This window comes from Triturus cristatus, chromosome 3_1 (genome assembly GCF_964204655.1).
Source record: "Triturus cristatus chromosome 3_1, aTriCri1.1, whole genome shotgun sequence".
Lineage (NCBI taxonomy): Eukaryota > Metazoa > Chordata > Amphibia > Caudata > Salamandridae > Triturus > Triturus cristatus.
In genome coordinates, this window is record NC_140583.1 from 249,098,972 (window position 1) to 249,121,963 (window position 22,992).

At 48.0% G+C, this 22,992-nt stretch overlaps 1 protein-coding gene across 1 annotated transcript in view; it reads left to right on the plus strand.

The window, feature by feature from the left end:
- The window catches only part of LMAN1L (lectin, mannose binding 1 like), a 245,955-nt gene that overhangs the window by 177,065 nt on the left and 45,898 nt on the right, over nt 1-22,992 (plus strand). Inside the window, exon 10 of the mRNA XM_085646314.1 lies at nt 19,658-19,734. Within this exon, the coding sequence (XP_085502440.1) occupies nt 19,658-19,734 (77 nt within the window). The remainder of the gene's footprint in view (nt 1-19,657; nt 19,735-22,992) is intronic.

The window sequence follows — 22,992 nt, forward strand, 5'->3', positions numbered from 1 at the left end:
CTGAGCCTACCTTGACGTGGAGTTTACTCACCAATCACCAATTAGAACCAGCAGCACCTTTCTCTTGTAGACAAATGCATCTTGGTTAGCAGCAGAGCAAGCATCCCTCTTTCAGAGAACAGGGGCACACCTGACCACATGTGCTGCACAAGCTTCCATTTACATCAGGGCATCCTTCCGAGTGCTGTTTTAAGGCTACTTCCTTGCAAGTCATTCCATTCTCTATGAGCACTAGAAAGGTAAACCTCTTTTCACATCTGTATTGTGCAGGACACTTTCTGTGCTGCTTCCCCTCTCCACAATCACCCTGTGAAAAAATGCTGGCCCCTCTCAGGCACCTCTGCATGAGTCATGTAGGTCTGCCCTATAGGGATCCTACCCTGGCAACTCAAGGCATCTCAGTCTGTCTCCGGTCACTGGACACAAGGCATCTCAGTCTGTCTCTGGTCACTGGATATGAGGCATCTCCGTCTGTCTCTGGTCACTGGACATGAGGCATCTCAGTCTGTCTCTGGTAACTGGACATGAGGCATCTCAGTCTGTCTCTGGTCACTGGACACAAGGCATCTCCGTCTGTCTCTGGTCACTGGATACAAGGCATCTCCGTCTGCTTCTGCTTCTGCTTCTGGTCACTGGACACAAGGCATTTAAGTTGTCTCTGGACACAAGGCATCTCAGTCTGTCTCTGGACACATGGCATCTCAGCCTGTTTCTGGGTACTGGACACAAGGCATCTCCGTCTGTCTCTGGTCACTGGACATGAGGCATCTCAGTCTGTTTCTGGTCACTGGACACAAGGCATCTCAGTCTGTCTCTGGTCACTGGACACAAGGCATCTCAGTCTGTATCTGGTCACTGGGCACAAGGCATCTCAGTCTGTTTCTGGTCACTGGACACAAGGTATCTCCGTCTGTCTCTGGTCACTGGATACAAGGCATCTCCGTCTGCCTCTGGTCACTGGACACAAGGCGTTTAAGTTGTCTCTGGACACAAGGCATCTCAGTCTGTCTCTGGACACATGGTATCTCAGTCTGTTTCTGGTCACTGGACATAAGACATCTCTGTCTGTCTCTGGTCTCTGGTCACTGGACATGAGGCATCTCAGTCTGTTTCTGGTCACTGGACACAAGGCATCTCAGTCTGTTGCTGATCACTGAACACAAGGCATCTCCGTCTGTCTCTTGTCGCTGGACACAAGGCATTTCAGTCTGTCTCTGGACACAGTGCATCTCGGTCTGACTTTAGTCACTAGACACAGCAGAGAGAGCGAGGAACAGGCAGCGAGTGGCAGCGGGGCAGGACAGAGTCAGTGTACCAAGGTGGTGCCACAGGTGTAACATGGATTATGCATCGCCAGCCCCATGCCTCACAGAAAGTCATGCCTGCATGCACCTCACATGTGTGTGCATGTGGTTGTCCTGCTGTCACTCCTTCTGCTGATGTACAGTAGGCTTCAGCTAGGAGCAACCAGGGGAATGGACAGGGGCGGCTCCTACATGTGGGCAGAGAAGAGCATCGCCCCACTGCTTTCTCGCAGTGCGAGAAGCAGAAACATAAAATGGTATTTTAAATACCATTTTATGTTTTTACTTCTCGCACTGCGAGAAAGCAGAAGGCAGGGTTTGGTTGGGGGCGGGCGTGTCTGCTGGAGGGCAGGGGAGGAGTGGCTTGCCCACTGTTGTGGGCGCTGACTGTTTGGTCGTCCCTAGAGCCGACCAAACCAATCATACGCACTCTGCATTTTCTCTGTGTAGGCTGCATGCAGTGTACATGGAAAAACTGTCCTCCCCATAGACTCCTGTGGGGTCGGCGTCCCAGCCAATCACAACACTGCCATTGCAGCGTTGTGATTGATTTAGGGGAGGGGAGGGAGGCTGCCTGCGGCTCCTTCCTGTTGTACAGAGGACGACGCGGACCGACAACGCGAGACGGGCCGGCAAAGGTAAGTTAACTTAACTTTTTTAAATTAAACCTCCACCTCCACCTCCACCCCCCCCGCATACCCCCCTACCCACAAGTCATACCGGCCGTGACAGGGAAGGGATGGGAAGGTGGTGTGCTACAAGGCTTCAACAAACTAAAGGAGGGAATATCTTCAATAACATAAAGTACATGTATATGGTCTATCTGAGACCCATATGTAACGGCACCCAGGTAAATCTGTGTTCACCTTACATTTGTCTCTGACTTGTGTGAGATTAAAGAAGAGTTTTTGTGGCTATATACCCGGATATATATATATATATAATTCACTGAAAAAACCATAGGTTTCACACATGTTATAGTTAGCGGAAATTTTACTGATAAAAAACCAATGAAATTCCCCCGTTATAGTTAGTGCAGGCAACTATAACTCACGCGACCGCAATCCTCTGCTGATGCTAATACTGTATTTAGACACTTATTTGCCCATGTCTTCTTCCATAAATTTTTAGCTATACATATATTACAAATATTTTTTTTTCATAAAGACACATATGTCATCAGCAGAAGATTGCAGTCGCGTGAGTTATAGTTGCCTGCACTAACTATAACGGGGGAATTTCATTGGTTTTTTATCAGTAAAATTTCCGCTAACTATAACATGTGCGAAACCTATGGTTTTTTCAGTGAATTTGCAAGGTTTTTTAAATGCTAATTCCTAACTATAACGTGTGTGAAACCTATGGTTTTTTCAGTGAATTTGTACGGTTTTTTAAATGCTAAGTTACTTTACGCCATTCGTGGCGTGCGCGCCCACTTAACGCAGTTCGTTCCGTGCGCGCACGGTGCGCTTCGCGCACCGTGCGCCCACTTTACGCAGTTAGTGCCGTGCACGCACGGTGGGCACGCGGTGCGCTACGCGCACCGCGTGCCCACGTTACGCTAGATGGGCCATGTACGCACGATGCGCTTTGCGACGTGCGCGCCCATTCGTGGCGTGCGCGCCCACTTAACGCAGTTCGCACCGTGCGCGCACAGAAGCGCACCGCGTGCCCACTTTACGCAGTTAGTGCCGTTCGCGCACCGTGCGCACATGGAGGACATATGATGCGCTTCGTTGTGAAAGGTAATATTTTAATTTTTCACATCTGTGATATGCCATGCACAAATGGTGCCCTTCGGGCACCATTTGCACATGGGGTGGGGAGAGTATGGATAATTTAAAAAAAAAAAAAATTTTTACCGTACGCGTACGGTAAGCGTAATCGGCGAAATTATCGAAAAAATTAAAATTCCGTTTTTGGACTTGGGGGATCTTTGGGGACTCCCCCAACATGGCTAGGTGCTTAGGAGCTGTCTAAACAGCCCCTTTACATGTTTTGGTCCTTTGTTTTTTAATCCCCACTCAGAGTGCGAGAGAGAAAATGGCGGCCGCCGCTTCCTGGTTTCGACCGATTCGAATGTTTACTACGATCTAACATCCAATCAGAATCGCGCTCGCGCACGTCACCGTACGCATACGGTAAGCTTACCGTAAGCGCACGGTAAGCGCACCGTAAGCTGCCACAGATATATATATTGATTTAAATGCTATTTTCTCAGGAACTACTGAACAGATTTACACCAGACCTACAAAAGGCACTTCCTTGAACTGAGGACTACCTCTCTGCCAAATTTCAAGTAACTCTGTTCAGCCGTTCGGGCTGTAGCTGTGTCTAAAGGTCCTATGGAAAAATGCATGGGAAAAACGCGTTTTGGGACCCCCCTTTTTTCTCAGCCCCCGCTTGACGAATCACCCCGAGACTTTCAGGGTAGGAGCGGAGCGTAGCGCCCCACCTATTTTGAAAATTTCGCGAGGATTCGTCGACCGGCGCCAAAGTTATTCCAAATAGAATGTTGCGGATTTCCTATGGAAACAGGGTCCTAACTATAACTACCTACTGGCGACCGCCAGTAGGTAACACATATATATATATATATATATATATATATATATATATATATACACACACACACACACACATATATATATATATATATATATATATATACAATTAAAAAAAAGCTATATATATTTTTTTATTTATTTACTTATATCTGTGGCCTGCTTCACCATTGGACCATCACACACACACGGTGTGTGAGTGGACTCAGTGCGTTTGTAACTGGAATACTGTGATAACTGTGAGTGAAGGCAGGGGATCTTGGTGAGTTTAAAATAACCTCAGAAACCTAAAAAGTTATTTAATGGCGTAGGTTTAGGGGCTAGATTAAAAGTATGAAAAATAACACTATATTAGGATATAATGATCCCAAGTGTCTAATCGGTCGACATGTTTCAGGCCCTACATGTCTAGGTCAATTTACTGACATAATAGGGAAATTTCAGGGATGGACCGTCCCTATAGTCACACACAAGGGGGAATGGACACATCATTATTTAGCTTGATGTTCTTACTCAGTTTGGATGCTTCTGTTGGAATCGGAGATTATGTAAGTATAAGGTTTTGTCTTACTTCTTCAAGGGTACTGTTAGAAATGGGATTTTGATCGGCTAGGGCATGTACCAAAGTCGGGCAGAAACCACCACTCTAGTCAGGATAAGGGAGTTACATTCGCAAAATAACCCCTGCTCACCCCCTTGGTAGCTTGGCACGAACAGTCAGGCTTATCTTAGAGGCAGTGTGTAAAGCATTTGCACATAACCGACAGTAATACAGTGTAAGCACTACAAAAGGACAGCACATCAGTTTAGAAAAATATCCAATATTTTTATTTACTTAAGACAAGACCAAAAACAATAAAAATCCACAATACAGTACTTAAAAATCTTCGTGCGTCGTGAGCAAACAAATCCAAACAGTTCTGGCTGACCGCGGCGACACGGGCCAGCTACGGTGTCGGGAAGACCCGCAAACAGTACCTTTTAGAAATGCAGGGCGTCAGCGACCTCTTGTTGAGCTTCCGAAAGCACGGTGTCCGCAGGCATCGGTTCTGGAGGTCGGTGCAGGAGTCGTCGGGGCCCTCAAAGTCACACGCGTTGCAGATTGATCTCCTCTCTGTTGAAGTCAGGAGCGCTGGCATCTGCAGGTGTTGGGTGCTGCGGTGCACAGTGCAGCGGTGCGGCATGCGGTGCCCTCAGGTCGCGGTGCGAGCAGCAGCTCGGTGGCGGCATCAGATAGCGCCATCGGTGAGACCATGGTCACGGTGCTGGCAGGTCGCGGTGCAAGCAGCGGCGTCGTCGTTGCTGAAGCGCTGTCATCGGCTGACGAACTGGAGTCAATGGCGCCAGCGTCGGTAGGCCAAGGCTGCGGTGCGGGATGAGGGTGGTGCATCGTGTAACTTTACAAGCGGTACCCTCGAACCACGGTGCAAGCAGCGGTGTAGCTTTTGGCTTGGAGCGGCGGTGTCGGGGATACCAAGGTGTCGTCGTGAAGCGAGGCGGTGCGAAGTGCGGTGCCCACAGGTCACGGTGCGAGCAGCGGCTCTGTGGCGGCATCAGCATCGAGACCAGGGTCACGGTGCGGCATTGCAGCGGCGCCCTCTGCGGTGCCTTCAGGACACAGAGTTGGCAGCGGCGTCGTAGACGTCGTCTGGTTGCTTTTCTTCTGTTGCAGCACAAAACACACAGTCCCCAGTTCTAAGGGCAGAAGAGCTTGAAGTCTTTGCTTTTCCTGAGACTTCTTGAACAGGGGGCAAGCTCTACCTCAAGCCCTTGGAGAAACTCACAAAGTAGATTGCAGAAAGTTCAGTCCAGTCCTTTCACTGCCACAGAAGCAGCCACTGCAGGCCAACACAACAAAGCACACATCAAAGTGGTAGTTCCTCCTCACAGCTTCTCCGGCTCTTCTTCTTGGAAGTCTACTTGGTCCAAAAGAGTTCTAAAGTTCAGGGGTCAGGGCCCCAATATTTATATCCCAAAATCTTTTGATCTCTTTGGCAGAGAGTGTCTGTGCCCAGCCAGAACCAGTTCTGCCTTCTCTGGTGTGACTTCCTAGCAGGAGGTGGAGACGGCATGGTCAGAGGCAGACCAGGTCCTTTGAGGTGCAAGGAAATCTCCTCCCCCTTCCCCAATTGCAGCCCAGGCCTATTCAGCCCTTTCCTGACCCACCTAGACTATCTGTAACCACTCCTGCTCCCCAGCCTTCTGTCATACAAAACCCAGACAGGCAATCCACATTCCAGCAGAGGCACACAGGATGACTGAGCAAGAAAATACCTACTAAAAGTGGTATTTTCAAACACAGAATGTAAAAATCACCTTCACGAAAAGATGCATCTTTAGATTCTGGGTTCAGGCATACTAAACTTTATTTTCCTACCTAATTCCCCGGGCCAGTTATGTTTATAAGATGTTATAAACAAACTCCCCATTCTGTCCTTGCAATGGCAAAAAACGAAATTGCCGTAATTCGCTAACAGGACATGCCACACACACCAGGGCATGTCCTACCTTTCACATACACTGCACCCGGCCCACAGGGGTACCTTGGGCATACCTTAGGGGTGGCTGACATGTAAGAAAGGGGAAAGTGAAGGACTGGCAAGTGGGTGCACTGGCCAAGTCAACATGGCAGTTACAAACTGCCCGCAGACTCTGCAATGGCGGGTCTGAGTTACCTTTTCAGGGCTACTCACGTGGGCGGCACAATCACTGCTGCAGGCCCACTAGTAGCATTTGATTCACAGGCCCTGGCACACTCAGTGCACTTTACTAGGGACTAACAAGTAAATCAAATATCCAATTATGGAAACACCAATCCATAACACAATTTACCACAGGAGCACTTGCACTTTACCACTGATCAGCAGTGAGAAAACTGCGCAGACACACTACGCTAGCAAAAACAGAGTCAAAACCGGGAGGTCAAAAAGCAAAAACTCAGGGGAAACAGGCCAAAAGATGCCAAGTCTAATAGGTACCTTGACTATAGGGACGGTCCATCCCTGAAATTTCCCTATGATGTTGGTAAATTAATACTAAGAAATGTCACTGGATACAACACAACAACCATTTAGCACTTATTAGGCACACAATTAAGGGTGTACATTAAAAATTTAAGAATGCCCAAATTTGATTATGAATTTCTCTCGTTTCAGCAGTTGACCATACAAGGAAAAGGTCCTCAGGGTATGGTCTGTATGTAAATGTGCATGCTTTTCAAAAAAACAATGTGGTTTGTACATGCCAATAGGCTGTTTATTATAACAAGCAGGGAAAACACAGGTCCTGAAGAAAGCCAATTGACCTTTCGGCGCAGTTTGTGGCTGAAACACGTCGACCAATTAGACACTTGGGACCATTATATCCTAATATAGTGTCACTTTTCATCTAGCCCCTAAACCTATGCCAATAAATAACTTTTTAGGTTTCTGAGGTTATTTTAAACTCACCAAGATCCCCTGCCTTCACTCACAGTTATCACAGAACTCCGCTTACAAATGTGTTGAGTCCACTCACACATCTTACGTGTGTGAGTGAGTGTTCAATAATGAAGCAAGCCACAGGTGGTACCTGTGGTCGCAAAGGGACAGACTCTGCCCCTTTGCTACCGGTATTTTTGCATTTGGGATGCATCATCCTAAATGCACAAATCGTAATTTAAGAAAACACAAAATTGCGATTACTTAAATTGCGATTGCATTTAAGGAATTGCAATTTGCGATTCCTTAAATGCAATGCAATAAAGTAAAAAGAATTGCGATTTCACAGTTAAGAATCGCAATTTACCATCAAATGAAAAGTGATGTTAAATTGCAATTTCTTTTAAAAAAGCACCAAAGTGCATTTTCGAAGTCCCATGTTATGCACACACATGCCCAAAGGCCATGTGTGTGCGTAACATGGGTGTACATATCAATTTCAGGGGTACAACAGCGTGTCCTTTTGACACCCTTGCACCCTTGAAATTGCACGCACAATTTGCGAGTACCAGTTGGGTACTCGCAAATTGCGCATGCAATTTCCTATTCATTCCTATGGGTCTGTACGCCCATAGGAATGAATAGGAAGCCATTCCTTATTTGCGACTCGCAATTAAGGAATGTTTGGGAATCGCTATTTTTGAGCGATTTCTGCATGCATAGGCTTTTGCTATTCCTTAATTGCGATTCCTTGATAATCGCAATTAAGGAATCGCAAAAGTCTTTGTGAAGATGAGGATATATCTTCTCTAAAGGCTTCTCACTCCTTCTTAAGTTTTGGTGGTGTGCTACAAGGGGCACAGAACTCATGCAAGGATGTGGAATGGGTTAATGGTGCACCACCAAGCTCTATCCGTAGCTACTCGGTGCAATGGTATCCTTGGGTGATGCTTGCTGTACTCGCGCCATAGGGGCAACAAACAGGCGAAGTTGCTCCTGAACACTGGAACCTGCTCCACTCAGGGATTCTGATTTACTGACTGATGACTAGTAGTGCTGCAGACCCATCCCAACGATAGTCTCCGCATGAGGCTATCACATGATGTACGTGGGATTCTCACCTGAGGCTACAGCACTCAACCATTGTCGTACACAAGTCCCCCTATCATATGATGTCCATGGGATTTTCACGTGAGACTACACTTGATAAGTACAAGAACGATCACATGATGTACATTAGATTGTTATCTGAGGCTATAACACCGAGTGGTCATTCTTTGTTTAAAACTGCCTCTGAAGTGTCAATATCCAAATCTAATATTGGCCATGAGGCTACCTTGCGCTTTCAACACTGAAGTGCCATGATTTTCTTGTGTCTACCTCACCTCATGATGTACACAGTACTCCTTTGAGGCTGTTACATTTATACTTACACTTGTAAAACACTTAGGACTTGTCCAGATATGTCTTGTTCCAGTATTAGAGTATCAAACAAGAGGGAAGCTCTCTGGGTGTATGCATGCCAATCACCTGTTCTCAGGTGGCTTTCTATGTTTCTTGACAATCACACCCACTAAGTACATTGGCAAACATTCACCAGTATCAAATGGGGGTGCCTCAGGTTGGGCACTATCGTTCCATTACTTTTCATGTTTATCTGTCCCCGCTCTTGCAAAAGTAATTTGTAGTCCTACAAACCGACTTCCATAGAAATGTTGAAAGCACAGTAGGCCACAATACGAGAGGTCTCCTGAAATTGAGAGCATGACAGATGACAGGGACATGCAAGCACCTGGATACCCTATCAGGTCATTAGCCGCGCTTTATAAATCGTGATTGATTGATTATTAATTCACCACTGCACGCTTGAAAAGTGGTTACGTGGGTAAGGCTAAGATTCCACCACGAGGCCCAGGTAGCTTTCTCTCTTCATTCCTCCTTGAATGATAGACCTTCATGAAAGCTATCACTTCTAACCACCACAGGGGTTTAGAACCTAGGAGCCCTGCTTGGTTCAGACCTCTCTTCCAGTCTCAAATAAATGGTGGTGCTAAAATCCCATTCTAAATCTAGCGCCGCCTGCGGGCATACTTCCAGATGATGCTCCCCATACTGCTTCATCGAACTAGTACTTGAGTTGGTGATTCGACCATAGGCACAAAGGGCTTTTTACCTGAACCCTTGTAGGGAGATCCCATTGCCACTCCCATATCTGGCAATACCCCATAGCTGGTCTCCTTGCTTTCCCTCCATTCTGCATCATTTTACACAGGCACTGTGGAATTGGTTGAAAAAAAGCATTGATGTTGGGGGCAGGCAGCCATTCCCATTCACACACCGGTTCACCCATATTAAAAACAAAAGCTGTAGCCAGGGCTAGACTAGGATTCCAAAGCAGCCCTTGCAATTTTCTCGGACCATCCCCTGGGGGGACTCTCCCAGGCCCCGGGAGGCTGGAAACGCTTGCTTGCTGCTTTTGTTACCAGGGGCCGATGTTGAAGCACTGCTGCCAAACTGGCCCCCACCACTGCAAAACCAGCTCCCACTCTTACAGCCTCCTTCGGAAATGACTGATGCCCAGGACTGTCAGCCGGGCTTTGGTTGTACGAGTGTCTCTTCTAGGGGTTACACGGTGCTGTAAACTAGCGGATTGGTGCTGTACAACAGCATATAATCTATACCGCCTCTAGGGGCTTTGGCAGTGTTGTACATTTGTGCACTGTTGTGGTGTTGGTCCCCTGCACGGATGGTAGAGATTGAATGCACAGGTGAACCATGCCACACAGTCACAGCCTTAGTGCTCACCTGTTCATATTGTGAAAGACGCCAGTAAATTAACTTTCTTCCGCTGTACACTCCTTGGGGCGTGGTGAATCTAAGGCACAGCCCAACTACATCAGGGGTCATTACATTTGTAAAGGTAAGTGGTAAGGGCAATGTTTAATTTAAAAATATGGTAAGGTAACAAATACATGTTAAAGAAGGGGGTTGTGTTTGAGGCGATATGATGTCCCATGCTGCATGCAGGGGTGTCAGTATAGTGCCCCACAAGGTAGGGTCATTCCATTGAGTGACATACACCGAATCAGCGAATGAAATTCACCAGCTGGGTACTTGCCACAATGAATTCAGTTAGCTGAGTCACTTAAACCTATTTAATTATTCGGATTTTTATGTAAACACAAGAGCATTACAAACAAGTATTGGCAAAGCCAATAGGTCTCGCCTATGCAAGTGCGTGGCTGCTCCTCAGCATGGATAAAAGTTAGTGGAGTAAAGGAGAGTGGAGTGCCATAAAGTGGAATAATGTAGAGTGGAATAGAGTAGAGTTGTGTGGGGTCAAGTTTTGTGGAGAGAGATGACTGGATGGGCATAGAGTGGAGCAGAGTTGAGTACAATGTCAGGGTGGATTACAGTGGAGTGGCATAAAGTGTCGTGAAGTGGTTAGAGCAGAATGGAGTGGCTAGAGGGTGTTATATAAAGTAGAGTAGAGTGTTGTAGAGTGGCGTAGAGTAGAGTAGATTGTCATAGAGTGGAGTAGTTTTTCATAGAGTGTAGTAGTGTAGGAGAGTGGAATGGCGTGGAGTGGAGGGGCATAGAGTGGAGTAGTGTGTCATAGTGGAGTAAAGTGGCATGGAGTAGCATAGAGGGAGTTGCATAGAGAGTCGTAGAATGAAGTAGAGTTGTAGAGTGGCATAGAGTGGAGTGGAGTAGAGTTTAATGGAGTAGAAAGTCATAGAGTGTAGCGTTGTAGAGTGGCTTGTAGTGAAGTGGTGTAAAGTACTGTGGTGCAGAGTAGATTGGCATAGATGGCAATCGAGTAGAGTGTATTGGTTTTGAGTAAAGTGGTGTAGAGTGCATTGGCGTAGAGAAGAGTGGCGTAGAGTAAAGTTGTGAAGAGTGGATTGCAGTGGCATAGAGTAGATCGTTTCAGAGTAGAGTGAAGTGGCGTAGAATGGAATGGTGTAGGGTAGAGTGTAGAGTAGAGTGCAGCGGTACAGAATGCAGTGGCGTGGAGTACAGTGGTGCAGAATAGATTAGAGTGGCCTGGAGTGATGCAGAGTGTAGTGGCATATAGTGCAGTTGTAGAGATGCAGAATCGAGTGGTACAGAGAGCAGTAGTGTAGAGTACAGTGATGCAGAGAACAGTGGGGCAGAGAAGAACAGAGTAGCATAGAGTACAGTGACGTAGAGTGCAAAGGTGAAGAATAGCGTAGCATGCAGAGTGCAATCTTGCAGAGTAGAGTGCACTGGCATAGAGTAGAGTGTTGCAGAGAGCAGTGGCATAGAGTACAGTGGTGCAGAGTAGAATTGAGTGGCGTAGAATGCAATGGTGTAGAGTGGCTTTGAGTGTTGCAGCATAGAGTATAATGTGTGGAGTGGAGAGTAGTTGGCAAAGAATGTATTGGCTTTGAGTAAAGTGGTGTTGAGTGCATTGTGTAGAGTGCAGTGGTTTAGAGTAGAATGGTGTAGAGCACAGTGTCATAGAGTGGATAAGCATAGAGTGGATTGGGGCAGAGTGGAGTAAAGAGGGTAGAGTGCAGTGGCATAGAGTAGATCATTTCAGAGTAGAGTGAAGTGGCATAGAGTGGAGTGGTGCAGGGTACAGTGCAGTGGCATAGACTAGTGGTGTAGAGTGCAGTCTTGCAGAGTGGAGTGGAGGGGATTAGTATGGAGTCGCCTAGACTGGAGTGGTACATGGCAGAGTGCACTGGCATAGAGTAGAGTGGTGCAGAGTAGAGTAGACAGGCATAGAGTGCAGTGGTGCACAGTAGATTAGAGAGTTGCAGAGTGTAGAGTTGTTGCCTGTAGTGACATAGAGTGTATTGGCGTAGAGTGGTGCAGAGTAGTGTGCAGTGATGTAGAGTAGAGTTGGCACAGAGTAGAGTGGTGTAGAGTAGAGTTGTGAAGAGTTCAGTAGAGGAGAGTGCAGTGGCGCAGAGCATAGTGACATCGAGTGAAATGGTGTAGAGTGCCGTGGTGAAGACTAGATTGTTGTAGAATGCAGTAACGCAGAGTGTATTGGTTTTGAGTAAAGTGGTGTAGAGTGCATTGGCATTGAGTGTAGTGGCATAGAGTGCAGAGGTGTTGAATAGAGTGGAGTGGAGTAGGGCAGAGTAGATTGTAGTGGTATAGATTGTTTCAGAATTGAGTGCTGTCACGTAGAGTAGATTAGAGTGGATTGGTGTAGAGTGCAGTGGCATAGAGTGTAGCGATGCAGAGTAGAGTGTAGTGGCATACAGTGTGTTGGCACAGAGTGTAGAAGAGTAGTCGAGAGTAGAGTGCAATGGTATATAGAAGAGTGGCGTGGAGCTCAGTGGTGGAGAGTAAAGTGTTGCGGAGTAGAGTGGCATAGAGTGCATTGGAGTAAATTAGATAGTTTCAGAGTAGAATGAAGTGGTGTAGAGTGAAGTGGTGCAGAGTGGAATGAAGTGGTGCAGGGTTGAGTACAGTGGGGTAGAGTGGAATGATGCACAGTGTAGCAGCATAGAGTGCATTGACGTAGAGTGCAGTGTTGCAGAGTAGACTGTCATAGAGTGTAGTGGTGTATAATAGAGTGGCACAGAGTGTATTGGCATCAATTGCAGTGCTGGAGAATGGTGCAGAGTAGAGTGGCGTACTGAGCAGTGCCATTGGGTACAATGGTGCAAAGTAGAATAGATTGGTGTGGAGTGCAGTGACATAGAGTAGAATGGCTTAGAGTGCAGTGAAAGAGTAGATTGGGGTAGAGTGCATTGGTTTTGAGTGAAGTGGTGTAGAGTTCAGTGGTGCAGTGTGGAGTGAAGAGGCACTGATTGTAGTGGAATAGAGTATATTGCTTCAGAGTAGAGTGGTGCACAGTAGAGTACAGGGGTGTAGATTAGAGTGGCCTAGATTGGACTGGCATAGAGGGCGCTGGTGTAAGGTGGAGTGGTGCAGAGTAGAGTGCATCAGAATGCAGTGTAGTAGCATAGAGTGCAGATTTGCAGAGTAGAGTGGCATAGAGTGATGTGGTGTAGAGTGCAGTGGTACATAGCAAAGTAGTGTGGGGTAGAGTGGATTGGCATAGAGTAGAGAGGTGGAGGGTGGAGTGGCATGGAGTGGTGTAGTGCAGAATAGACTGCTGTGTTGTGAAGTAGGGCAGAGTAGAGTAGAGAGGTGGAAAAGTGAAGTATGCATGTTGTGGTAGAGTACTGCTATTACAGACAACGTCTTTCATTGAAATGACCCTTACATTTGCACAGACATACAGTTTTACTGATGAAGGTATACAGCGCACACATTATAATATGTGGAAATGTCATCATCTAGCGTATTGATTTGTTTTGAATGTATTAAAATATTTGTTTCCACCACACTTTGGAATTACTATAAAATCTGCTTCATTTGTGCTTTTCTAATTTTGATATATTCAGAAATATCTGCACAGTTCATTTATGGACATTCAAATGTTATTGTCTGCTAGAAAAAAATAGCATCCCCCAGCCTTCCTCAAGCACACCCCCGTAGCCAGCATGATTGTCATAAAAATCTTCTCACTCTGAAGTCAGAGAAAAAAAATTAAAGATCAAGCTCCCTGGAAGACAGATCTCGACATTTGACTTATATCTTTGAATGCACAGCAAATGTGACAAGATAAGAACAAAAATTTAAAGAACTGTTTATGGAAATTGGGTGCTGGTAGAAGAATACAGTAAATAGGGTTTGGACGAACTCAAGCTGGACATCCTAAAACAAATAGAGCCAGCAAATAGAAAGGAAGCAAATGTGAGTTACAAACCACAAATCCAGTGGTAAGCAATAAGTGGAATGCTTTCCCAAGGAAGCTTTCCCAAGGTCCCCAAGATGTGGTCAGCAAACCAGACAGCTGCGCTGTCGGGTAGGCTTTGACCTACACATCAGTGTGCTACAAGTCATTTTAAAGAAGGTTTCCCAGTTGTTTGAAAGAAAGACCATAAGGAGCGCAGCTAACAAATACAAAAACACGATTTCTTAAAGTACAAAAGGAGCATATTGCGTCATTTTCAATCCTTAAATAGGACATCAGGACATGCCTTCTATCACAACATCACACCCTTTGCAACCACACCTAACCAAACGAGAAAATTGTTAACCGCCTGCTTTGAGCCAAGCAAGAATGTAGAAATGCCAATACCATACCATCACATGAGGTAATTCTGCGTAATTAACACTTTTACGCATTGCGGTATGGCTGTGAAGTTGGCACATTATTCTAAGTCAGGGAGAACATGGAAGATCAATACGAAAAGGTGAGTCACAAAAGACACCTGTTAAGAATATATAGAAAGCGGGACTCGAGGCAGGATTAGAGAGTAGGCTAACAAAGAGAACTGAGAGCGGGTGAGAGGTGAGCAGCAAAGGCAGTTTGAAGAAAAGGCGGATCTCCGAGCTGAGAATAGATTGGCGGGCGCAGAGCAGGGAGAATGGGGCCGCGCAATCAAGGCAAGGAGCCACGGGTTACCGTCGGCTGTTAGGAGCCTGCAAAGTGATTGAAGAAGACATGTTGTAGATGTCGAACCGCCGGCATCTACAGGCCTGGAGAACAAAGGCAAAGTCGGAGGAACTTTACACAAAAGGATGAAAGAAGGCCCCCGACTGACCTGCAGGGGAGGAGATGGGAATGTGATACAAAGAAGGTAAAGTGGAGACAGACAGGAATTAAAAGTTCGGATTTGTTAGCGCTAAAATGTAGCAAGTAACGAGACATCCAGGAGTTAAGAGGGACATTGTGAGAGGATGGCAAGAAGCTGTTGAGTGAATGAAGACGAGGATTGACAGGGTTTATTGTTTCACCAAACGCCAGTGGCACACAACACAACCCTGGTGCTGCCTGGCCCACAGCTGTGCACGCGCCCCTCACACAAAGAAACAGGGCGAGGGCGGTCACAGCAGCGTTTGTTTTGTATTTAAACTTTAATCAAAACTTTTGAAATAAAAAATATAGCGTAAGCGAAAGAAGTGTTTAATTATTTTTACTGCACTCTAATCTTAAAGTGGTATTTATGTGTGTGCGTGGAGGGGCACTTTGCACTGTTTAAGCGCACTACTGTGCATCTTCTGTGTGTAAGGAAGTGTGTACTGCTCCCACCTGTGCCATTCCTGTTGTGTGTAAGTGGAGTAGCACTGCTGCTGCACATGCTGTAGTTATTCTGTGTGCTTGTGTGTTTTTTTTATACCTGTGCTTGGTGTGAGGGAACATTACACCGCAGCTGCTGTGACCGGCCTCGCACTGTTCACCTCGCATGGGAAGCACAGCGGGGGGGGTGGGGGGGGGTCTGGGGGGCACTGCTATCCTATGAGATTTCACAGCAGGATGAGGGGCTCCAGCCTCGCTGTGGTTGCCCCACTCCAGCCCCGCTGTGGTTCTCCCACTCCAGCCCCGCTGTGGTTGTCCCACTCCAGCCCCGCTGTGGTTGTGCCACTCCAGCCCCGCTGTGGTTGTGCCACTCCAGCCCCGCTGTGGTTGTGCCACTCCAGCCCCGCTGTGGTTGTGTCACTCCAGCCCAGCTGTGGTTGTACCACTCCAGCCCCGCTGTGGTTGTCCCACTCCAGCCCCGCTGTGGTTGTGTCACTCCAGCCCGCTGTGGTTATGCCACTCCAGCCCCGCTGTGGTTGTACCACTCCAGCCCCGCTGTGGTTGTACCACTCCAGCCCGGCTGTGGTTGTACCACTCCAGTTCCGCTGTGGTTGTCCCACTCCAGCCCCGCTGTGGTTGTGCCACTCCAGCCCCGCTGTGGTTGTGCCACTCCAGCCCCGCTGTGGTTGTGTCACTCCAGCCCAGCTGTGGTTGTACCACTCCAGCCCCGCTGTGGTTGTCCCACTCCAGCCCCGCTGTGGTTGTGTCACTCCAGCCCGCTGTGGTTATGCCACTCCAGCCCCGCTGTGGTTGTACCACTCCAGCCCCGCTGTGGTTGTACCACTCCAGCCCGGCTGTGGTTGTACCACTCCAGTTCCGCTGTGGTTGTCCCACTCCAGCCCCGCTGTGGTTGTGCCACTCCAGCCCCGCTGTGGTTGTACCACTCCAGCCCCGCTGTGGTTGTACCACTCCAGCCCGGCTGTGGTTGTACCACTCCAGTTCCGCTGTGGTTGTCCCACTCCAGCCCCGCTGTGGTTGTGCCACTCCAGCCCTGCTGTGGTTGTGCTACTCCAGCCCGTTGTGGTTGTCCCACTCCAGCCCCGCTGTGGTTGTCCCACTCCTGCGCCGTTGTGGTTGTCCCAATCCAGGCCCGTTGTGGTTGTGCCACTCCAGCCCCGCTGTGGTTGTGCAACTCCAGCCCCGCTGTGGTTGTGCCACTCCAGCCCCGCTGTGGTTGTGCCACTCCAGCCCTGCTGTGGTTGTGCCACTCCAGCCCCGCTGTGGTTGTGTCACTCCAGCCCAGCTGTGGTTGTACCACTCCAGCCCCGCTGTGGTTGTCCCACTCCAGCCCCGCTGTGGTTGTGTCACTCCAGCCCGCTGTGGTTATGCCACTCCAGCCCCGCTGTGGTTGTACCACTCCAGCCCCGCTGTGGTTGTACCACTCCAGCCCGGCTGTGGTTGTACCACTCCAGTTCCGCTGTGGTTGTCCCACTCCAGCCCCGCTGTGGTTGTGCCACTCCAGCCCCGCTGTGGTTGTGCCACTCCAGCCCTGCTGTGGTTGTGCCACTCCAGCCCCGCTGTGGTTGTGTCACTCCAGCCCAGCTGTGGTTGTACCACTCCAGCCCCGCTGTGGTTGTCCCACTCCAGCCCCGCTGTGGTTGTGTCACTCCAGCCCGCTGTGGTTATGCCACTCCAGCCCCGCTGTGGTTGTACCACTCCAGCCCCGCTGTGGTTGTACCACTCCAGCCCGGCTGTGGTTGTACCACTCCAGTTCCGCTGTGGTTGTCCCACTCCAGCCCCGCTGTGGTTGTGCCACTCCAGCCCTGCTGTGGTTGTGCTACTCCAGCCCGTTGTGGATGTGCTACTCCAGCCCGTTGTGGATGTGCCACTCCAGCCCGTTGTGGTTGTGCCACTCCAGCCCTGCTGTGGTTGTACCACTCCAGCCCCGCTGTGGTTGTCCCACTCCAGCCCCGCTGTGGTTGTCCCACTCCTGCGCCGTTGTGGTTGTCCCACTCCTGCGCCGTTGTGGTTGTCCCAATCCAGGCCCGTTGTGGTTGTGCCACTCCAGCCCCGCTGTGGTTGTGCAACTCCAGTCCCGCTGTGGTTGCCCCACTCCAGTCCCGCTGTGGTTGCCCCACTCCAGCCCCGCTGTGGTAGCCCCACTCCAGCCCCGCTGTGGTTGCCCCACTCCAGCCCCGCTGTGGTTGCCCCACTCTAGCCCCGTTGTCGTTGCCCAACTCCAGCCTGTTGTGGTTGTCCCACTCCAGCCCCGCTGTGGTTGTCCCACTCCAGCCCCGCTGTGGTTGCCCAACTCCAGCCCGTTGTGGTTGCCCCACTCCAGCCCCGTTGTGGTTGACCCACTCCAGCCCGTTGTGGTTGCCCCACTCCAGCCCGTTGTGGTTGTCCCACTCCAGCCCCGCTGTGGTAGTCCCACTCCAGCCCCGCTGTGGTTGCCCTACTCCAGCCCCGCTGTGGTTGCCCCACTCCGGCCCCGTTGGCGATGGCTATTCAAGGTCAGCCGTCCAGGGTTCAGGAGATGTCTCCCTCGAGGATATTGGGGTTCGGACACAACTGTACAACAGATTTGCATGTTATGAATTTGTTGCCCCAGTGGACATGCCGTCTGAGTCACGCCCTGGCTCCGGGGCACACGCTGGTTGGTCACTGAATCTCTGCAGAGCCAGAAGAGTTCTGGTTGGGGTACAAATGTCACTCGGGGACTCCATTTCTGTAGGTTAAAGTAATCCTGTTTTTTCGTGGCAGTCTTTGTCACATGCAGTCAAGTACCTTGACGTGGATGCTTTTGAATCAAGCTGATGGGGGTTTAAAATGTAAAGTTCCTTTGGAAGATGTTTCACAGTAGGAGCGGAGAGGAGCATTCTTACACCGAAGCTGACTATTACAAGTAATCTAGAGCACCAGATCCAAATGGAAGTGATGCGATTTGATTTAATGACCGAGTTTGAGAGAAATCCAAGTTAAATCCATTCTGCCCAAGCACGGATTGCCCCGGCACCCTGTTGCACTTTGTGATGAATACAAAAAAGAACACGTCTGGAAAAGTACATTAAACTTTCCTCTTTTTATTTTGATGAAAATGTAATGAAAGAACATTATGCTCTAATGTTGTGCCTGTATCTCTGAAAAGTTAATACAATAACACACAAAAAAACGACTAAAACATTATTTATAATCAGAAGGTACCAAGTGACGGGCAACCGGAAGTTAAAATGGCAAATGCATTTCCCTGTCGTTGCCTTACTGATGACTGCATTCATTATTAACTGTACCTGAGGCATTACAAAAACAATGGATTGCGCAATACATTATACATAGATCATAGGTTACATCACACATTAGATATTGCATTACATCATACATTGATCACGCATGTTGCCTGTGTCGTTACATAATTGGATCACAAATGTCATGCATTAGATAAAGTTACATCAGAATAAGATCTCATGTTAAATAACACATTACATCATTCATTAGTTCATGTTACATAATTTGTTAGATCACAAGTTACATCAAACATGGCACCAAACATATCCTACATTAGATCACGTTACATCGTAAGTTTGATCAAGTTACATTAAACGTTCGATTTGATCAGAGGTCAGATCACATATCTTTGATCATATTATATCATAGATTGGATCACATGTTACATTGCAAGTAAGCTGACACATTGCCTAACACAATAGCTCATACATCACATTACATCAGATCAATGTTACATCAGATCACATGGTACATAAGATCCCATGTTACATCAGATCACATGTTAGATGCTACATCAGATCACATATTGAAAAGCTTGACATCATTCTGGCATTAGGAGAGGAATATTAGACGGGGCAGCGGAGATGAGGCAGGATGAGAGGGCAGAGATTAGATTGGATTGGGATATAATTGCAAAGTGCTGAGTAGAAAGGACAGGAGAAAATAAAGCGATTAAAAGGTAAAGGATAGCAGAGAATCTGGGCCCCATGATGAGATTAAAACAGAAGGGGGGGGGGGGAGAGGTGGGCAGTGGTGAGGGAAGAGGCAGTTTTAGAATAGAAAGAGGAAAAAATGGAGAGATCCGAATCGTTCTCTGGCTTGGGAGCGGGGTGTCGGCCAGTAGTACCAGGTGTCAGCCCCGGCTCCTGCATCCGCATCAGGGTTGTGTGCTCCTTTGCGGTAATGACATGATCTGTTCCATAGCTGAACGATTCTAAGGGATACGGACTCACACAGAGCCGTTTACAGCAAGCCTGACTTCTAAGCACTTCTTCCTTTCGCCCTCAGGGTCAGGCTGCAGGCACCGCTGTGGAAGCCGCGCTGAATGGAAGGTCCGATCTCCTTCAGATGCTGGAAGAAGTGAGGTAGGTCCCACTGCGGAAACATGGAACTGGGCGGAACATCTTAAATACAGTCATGCCGGCTCATTGCCTGCCTACCCTTGATCTATGGAGCGCCACTGCATCTCATGATGCCACTGTATTAGACAACAAAACCCCACCAGAGCCTCATGCTGGTGCTACCTCATCGCTGATCAGATCATAGTGCCTCAAGGAGGAACTGACCTGCTCAAGATCACACTGCAGAACAGTAGTTAGCTGAGGCCTCATTGTGTGGAGCCTCAACCAGACAGCATCATCTTCATTGTAAAGACCACGTCATTCTGAGTAGTTAACCTCCCATGGAGATCCAGCTTGTAATAAGAGGGTGTTGTGACGGTGCCCACAACCTGGGTCAGCGAGTTCATGTTCGCTGCTGACTTCTGCTTTGATTTGCCGATCACTGATTTGAATCCCAGCAAGGCCAACTCAGAATCCCAACTTTGCAATGTTGGTAAATTGAGTAGCATTACACTGGGTGACTGTAACATTTGTAATTTGCACCACATAGAAATTATACGTCAACACAATACAGAAGGATGACCAACAAGTTATACACAAAGTAGAAAATGTGTCGCTGACCCCTCGCCTCCTCCCATCCTTTATATTTGGGTATGGTACAGTGATCATGGACAACTGACGAACGAGGATGTTAACAAATCTCTTGCAAGAGTTGTTTCAACACAGTGTGGGGTGACATTTCTTATGCTATGAGAGAAAGAGACCATTAATAGAGCCTGTGATACCATGAAAATACATTTCATGAAATTAGAAAGGTGTTCCTCCATTGATTCGACTGCCATTAGTTTGAAGGGCCACTACGCTGACTGACCATTACTTCAATTGTTGACATTCCGTCAACTGTGACATGTCTCTAGTGTCCCGATTACTAGGACTGGAGTTAGGAAATCTGTGCATTCTCTGCAAATGGAGGTCTAAGAAATAGACGTTGTCTATATAATGGCAATGGTTGAAACAATAGTCAGTTGGAGTAATAGTGGTGAAGGGAACTAAGCCTGGGCAAAGCACTACGCTACGCTCGCATAGTTTGCGAAGTTTGCGCTACTTTGCACTACGCGAATTGCACGTAGCACAGTGCAAACACGCGTAGCGTAGTGTTGCGTAGTGCAGCGGTCATTTTTTGCTTGCCTGCGGTCCTCAATATCAAGTTGGCGACCGCGAGCAAGCAAAATGACATCCCGGTGAGACTTTTTCCTCGTTCGCGATCAGCAACATCAAGTTGGCGATCGCGAGCGTGGAAAATAAACCTCCCGGCGAGATTCTCAACGCGAGGAGGTCAGGTTTCTCATTGCGAGTGGTCGCGCATGCTCGCGACCGCTCGCGATGAGAAACTACCAGTCCGCGTTGAGAAAGCTGCCGCTCGAGTAAAAATCTACTCGAGCGGCAGAAAACTACAGGTCGCACTGTGCAAGATGCCGTTTTCAATGATTGCACAGTGCCTGTTGCTTGTCCGCACTGTGCAATCATTGAAAACGACATCTTGCACAGTGCGAACAGGGTACTACGCAGTTCGCGAAGTGCTACGCGTAGCTCGCGTAGTGCGAAGTGCACTTTGCGTACCTTCGCATAGTGCTACTTCGCGAACTACGCCCAGGGTTAAAGGGAACTCTATTATGAGTGGCTGTATTCCTTGACAAAGGTTACATCACTCATAGTGACATAAACCAATTGCTGAAGTGGGCTGACCCATTGCCCATGCTGGATGCTGTGGTGGACTGAAGAAAAATGTGAGTGATGCAATAACAGACCAATGGACACAGAGGGCAGGCTGAAAGTCCTTATATGTATATTTTTGTACATTTTTGAAAGATTCAAAGGGTCTTGGCTAAGACTGTGGTTTTGTTCCTTAGTTTGTCCCAGATAGTTGTTTTGTGAATACCATCAACATGTTGTCTTATTTTTCTTGTATTCCCTTTGTTTACTCTCAAGCACAAGGAGCACAATGGCGGCCAGATGCTAGCCTGGCAGCGTTAGGTTTGAAGTTGAGTCCACCTTGTGGATCGCGTCCCCTGCGTGTTTTAGCTGTTGAAGGCTGTTAGTGGAGCCATCCATTTCTACTAGAGCTGAGCTTACAAGGAGAGTAGGACTGCAGTTTGGGGAGGGAGGCAACCCTCGAGGAAAGAATGGTGGTGACCTTTGTCCGACAGAGAGATCCAAAGACCTCTGTGAAGAGGTTAGACTTCAGATATCTTTGTAGGTTTTGAGATTTGGTTGATTGTTTAGATTTGGGCATTTTGCCTTCTGTGCACCGGCACCTGAATTGTTTTGCCCAGGTATGTTTCCTCGATGAGTCTTAGTAGTGTCATCAAGTTTGCTCTGCTTGACCTCAGGTTTTGGTTCGATATATAATATATTGTCGGCATCTAAATATAGGCTGGGCTGATGCCCTTATGAATTTTGAAGCCCAAACACAGAACTTGAAATATTCTTTGTGATTCTGGCAACCAGTGACGGTCATTCAGTAGTGAGTTGCTATGCAAAGTTAGTTTGAGATTCAAACACGAACTAGATGCTTTACTTTTCAACAGTGGCGGCCGGCATCTACGGGGAGGGGGAGCGGGCGCCTTCAAATATTAATAATAAAAACTTACCTGTACCGCCGTCCTCCGCTCCGCACCTCTTCAAAGGAACTGGATTCTGCAGTGTGGGCACCAATCCTGGCGCTGCTCTCATGATCTGAGAGCAGATCCCTGATTGGAGAGAGAGGCCTCACTCGGCTCTCCCTGGCGCCCTGGAGGCCTGCACTTACTCTAATCCAGCTGTCTGAAGACAGCTGGGTTAGAGGTTTCAAATTGCGCATGTCTGGCTGGCCATCCCAAGACGACTATCCAAAGGGATATGCAAACTTTTAAAAGTGCACAAACAGCCCCCCTCCTCCCTGCTGCTGTCATTCAGCAGTGGCTCCACCCTGATCATGATGCTCGGTTCAGGACTGGAGGATGAAAAATGAAATGCTAATGAATTGCCATTTTCTATTACATTTTTGGGGTTAATATAAGTGGGACGACGATCCTCTGCTCCAATGGAGAAGCCGCCCCAGTTTTACATTCTTTGGAGTTTCCGAATGTCTTTTTAGGCGCTAAGGAGTAGACAATGCTACAGTAATGTACTCTGTGCAATGTCAATGCCTTGATGAGTTTATTGAAATGTTTTATTTGTTGGAGAGAGATGATCCATTTAAATACAAAAAGTTGGGACGTTGATGAGCAAACGAAAGTACTT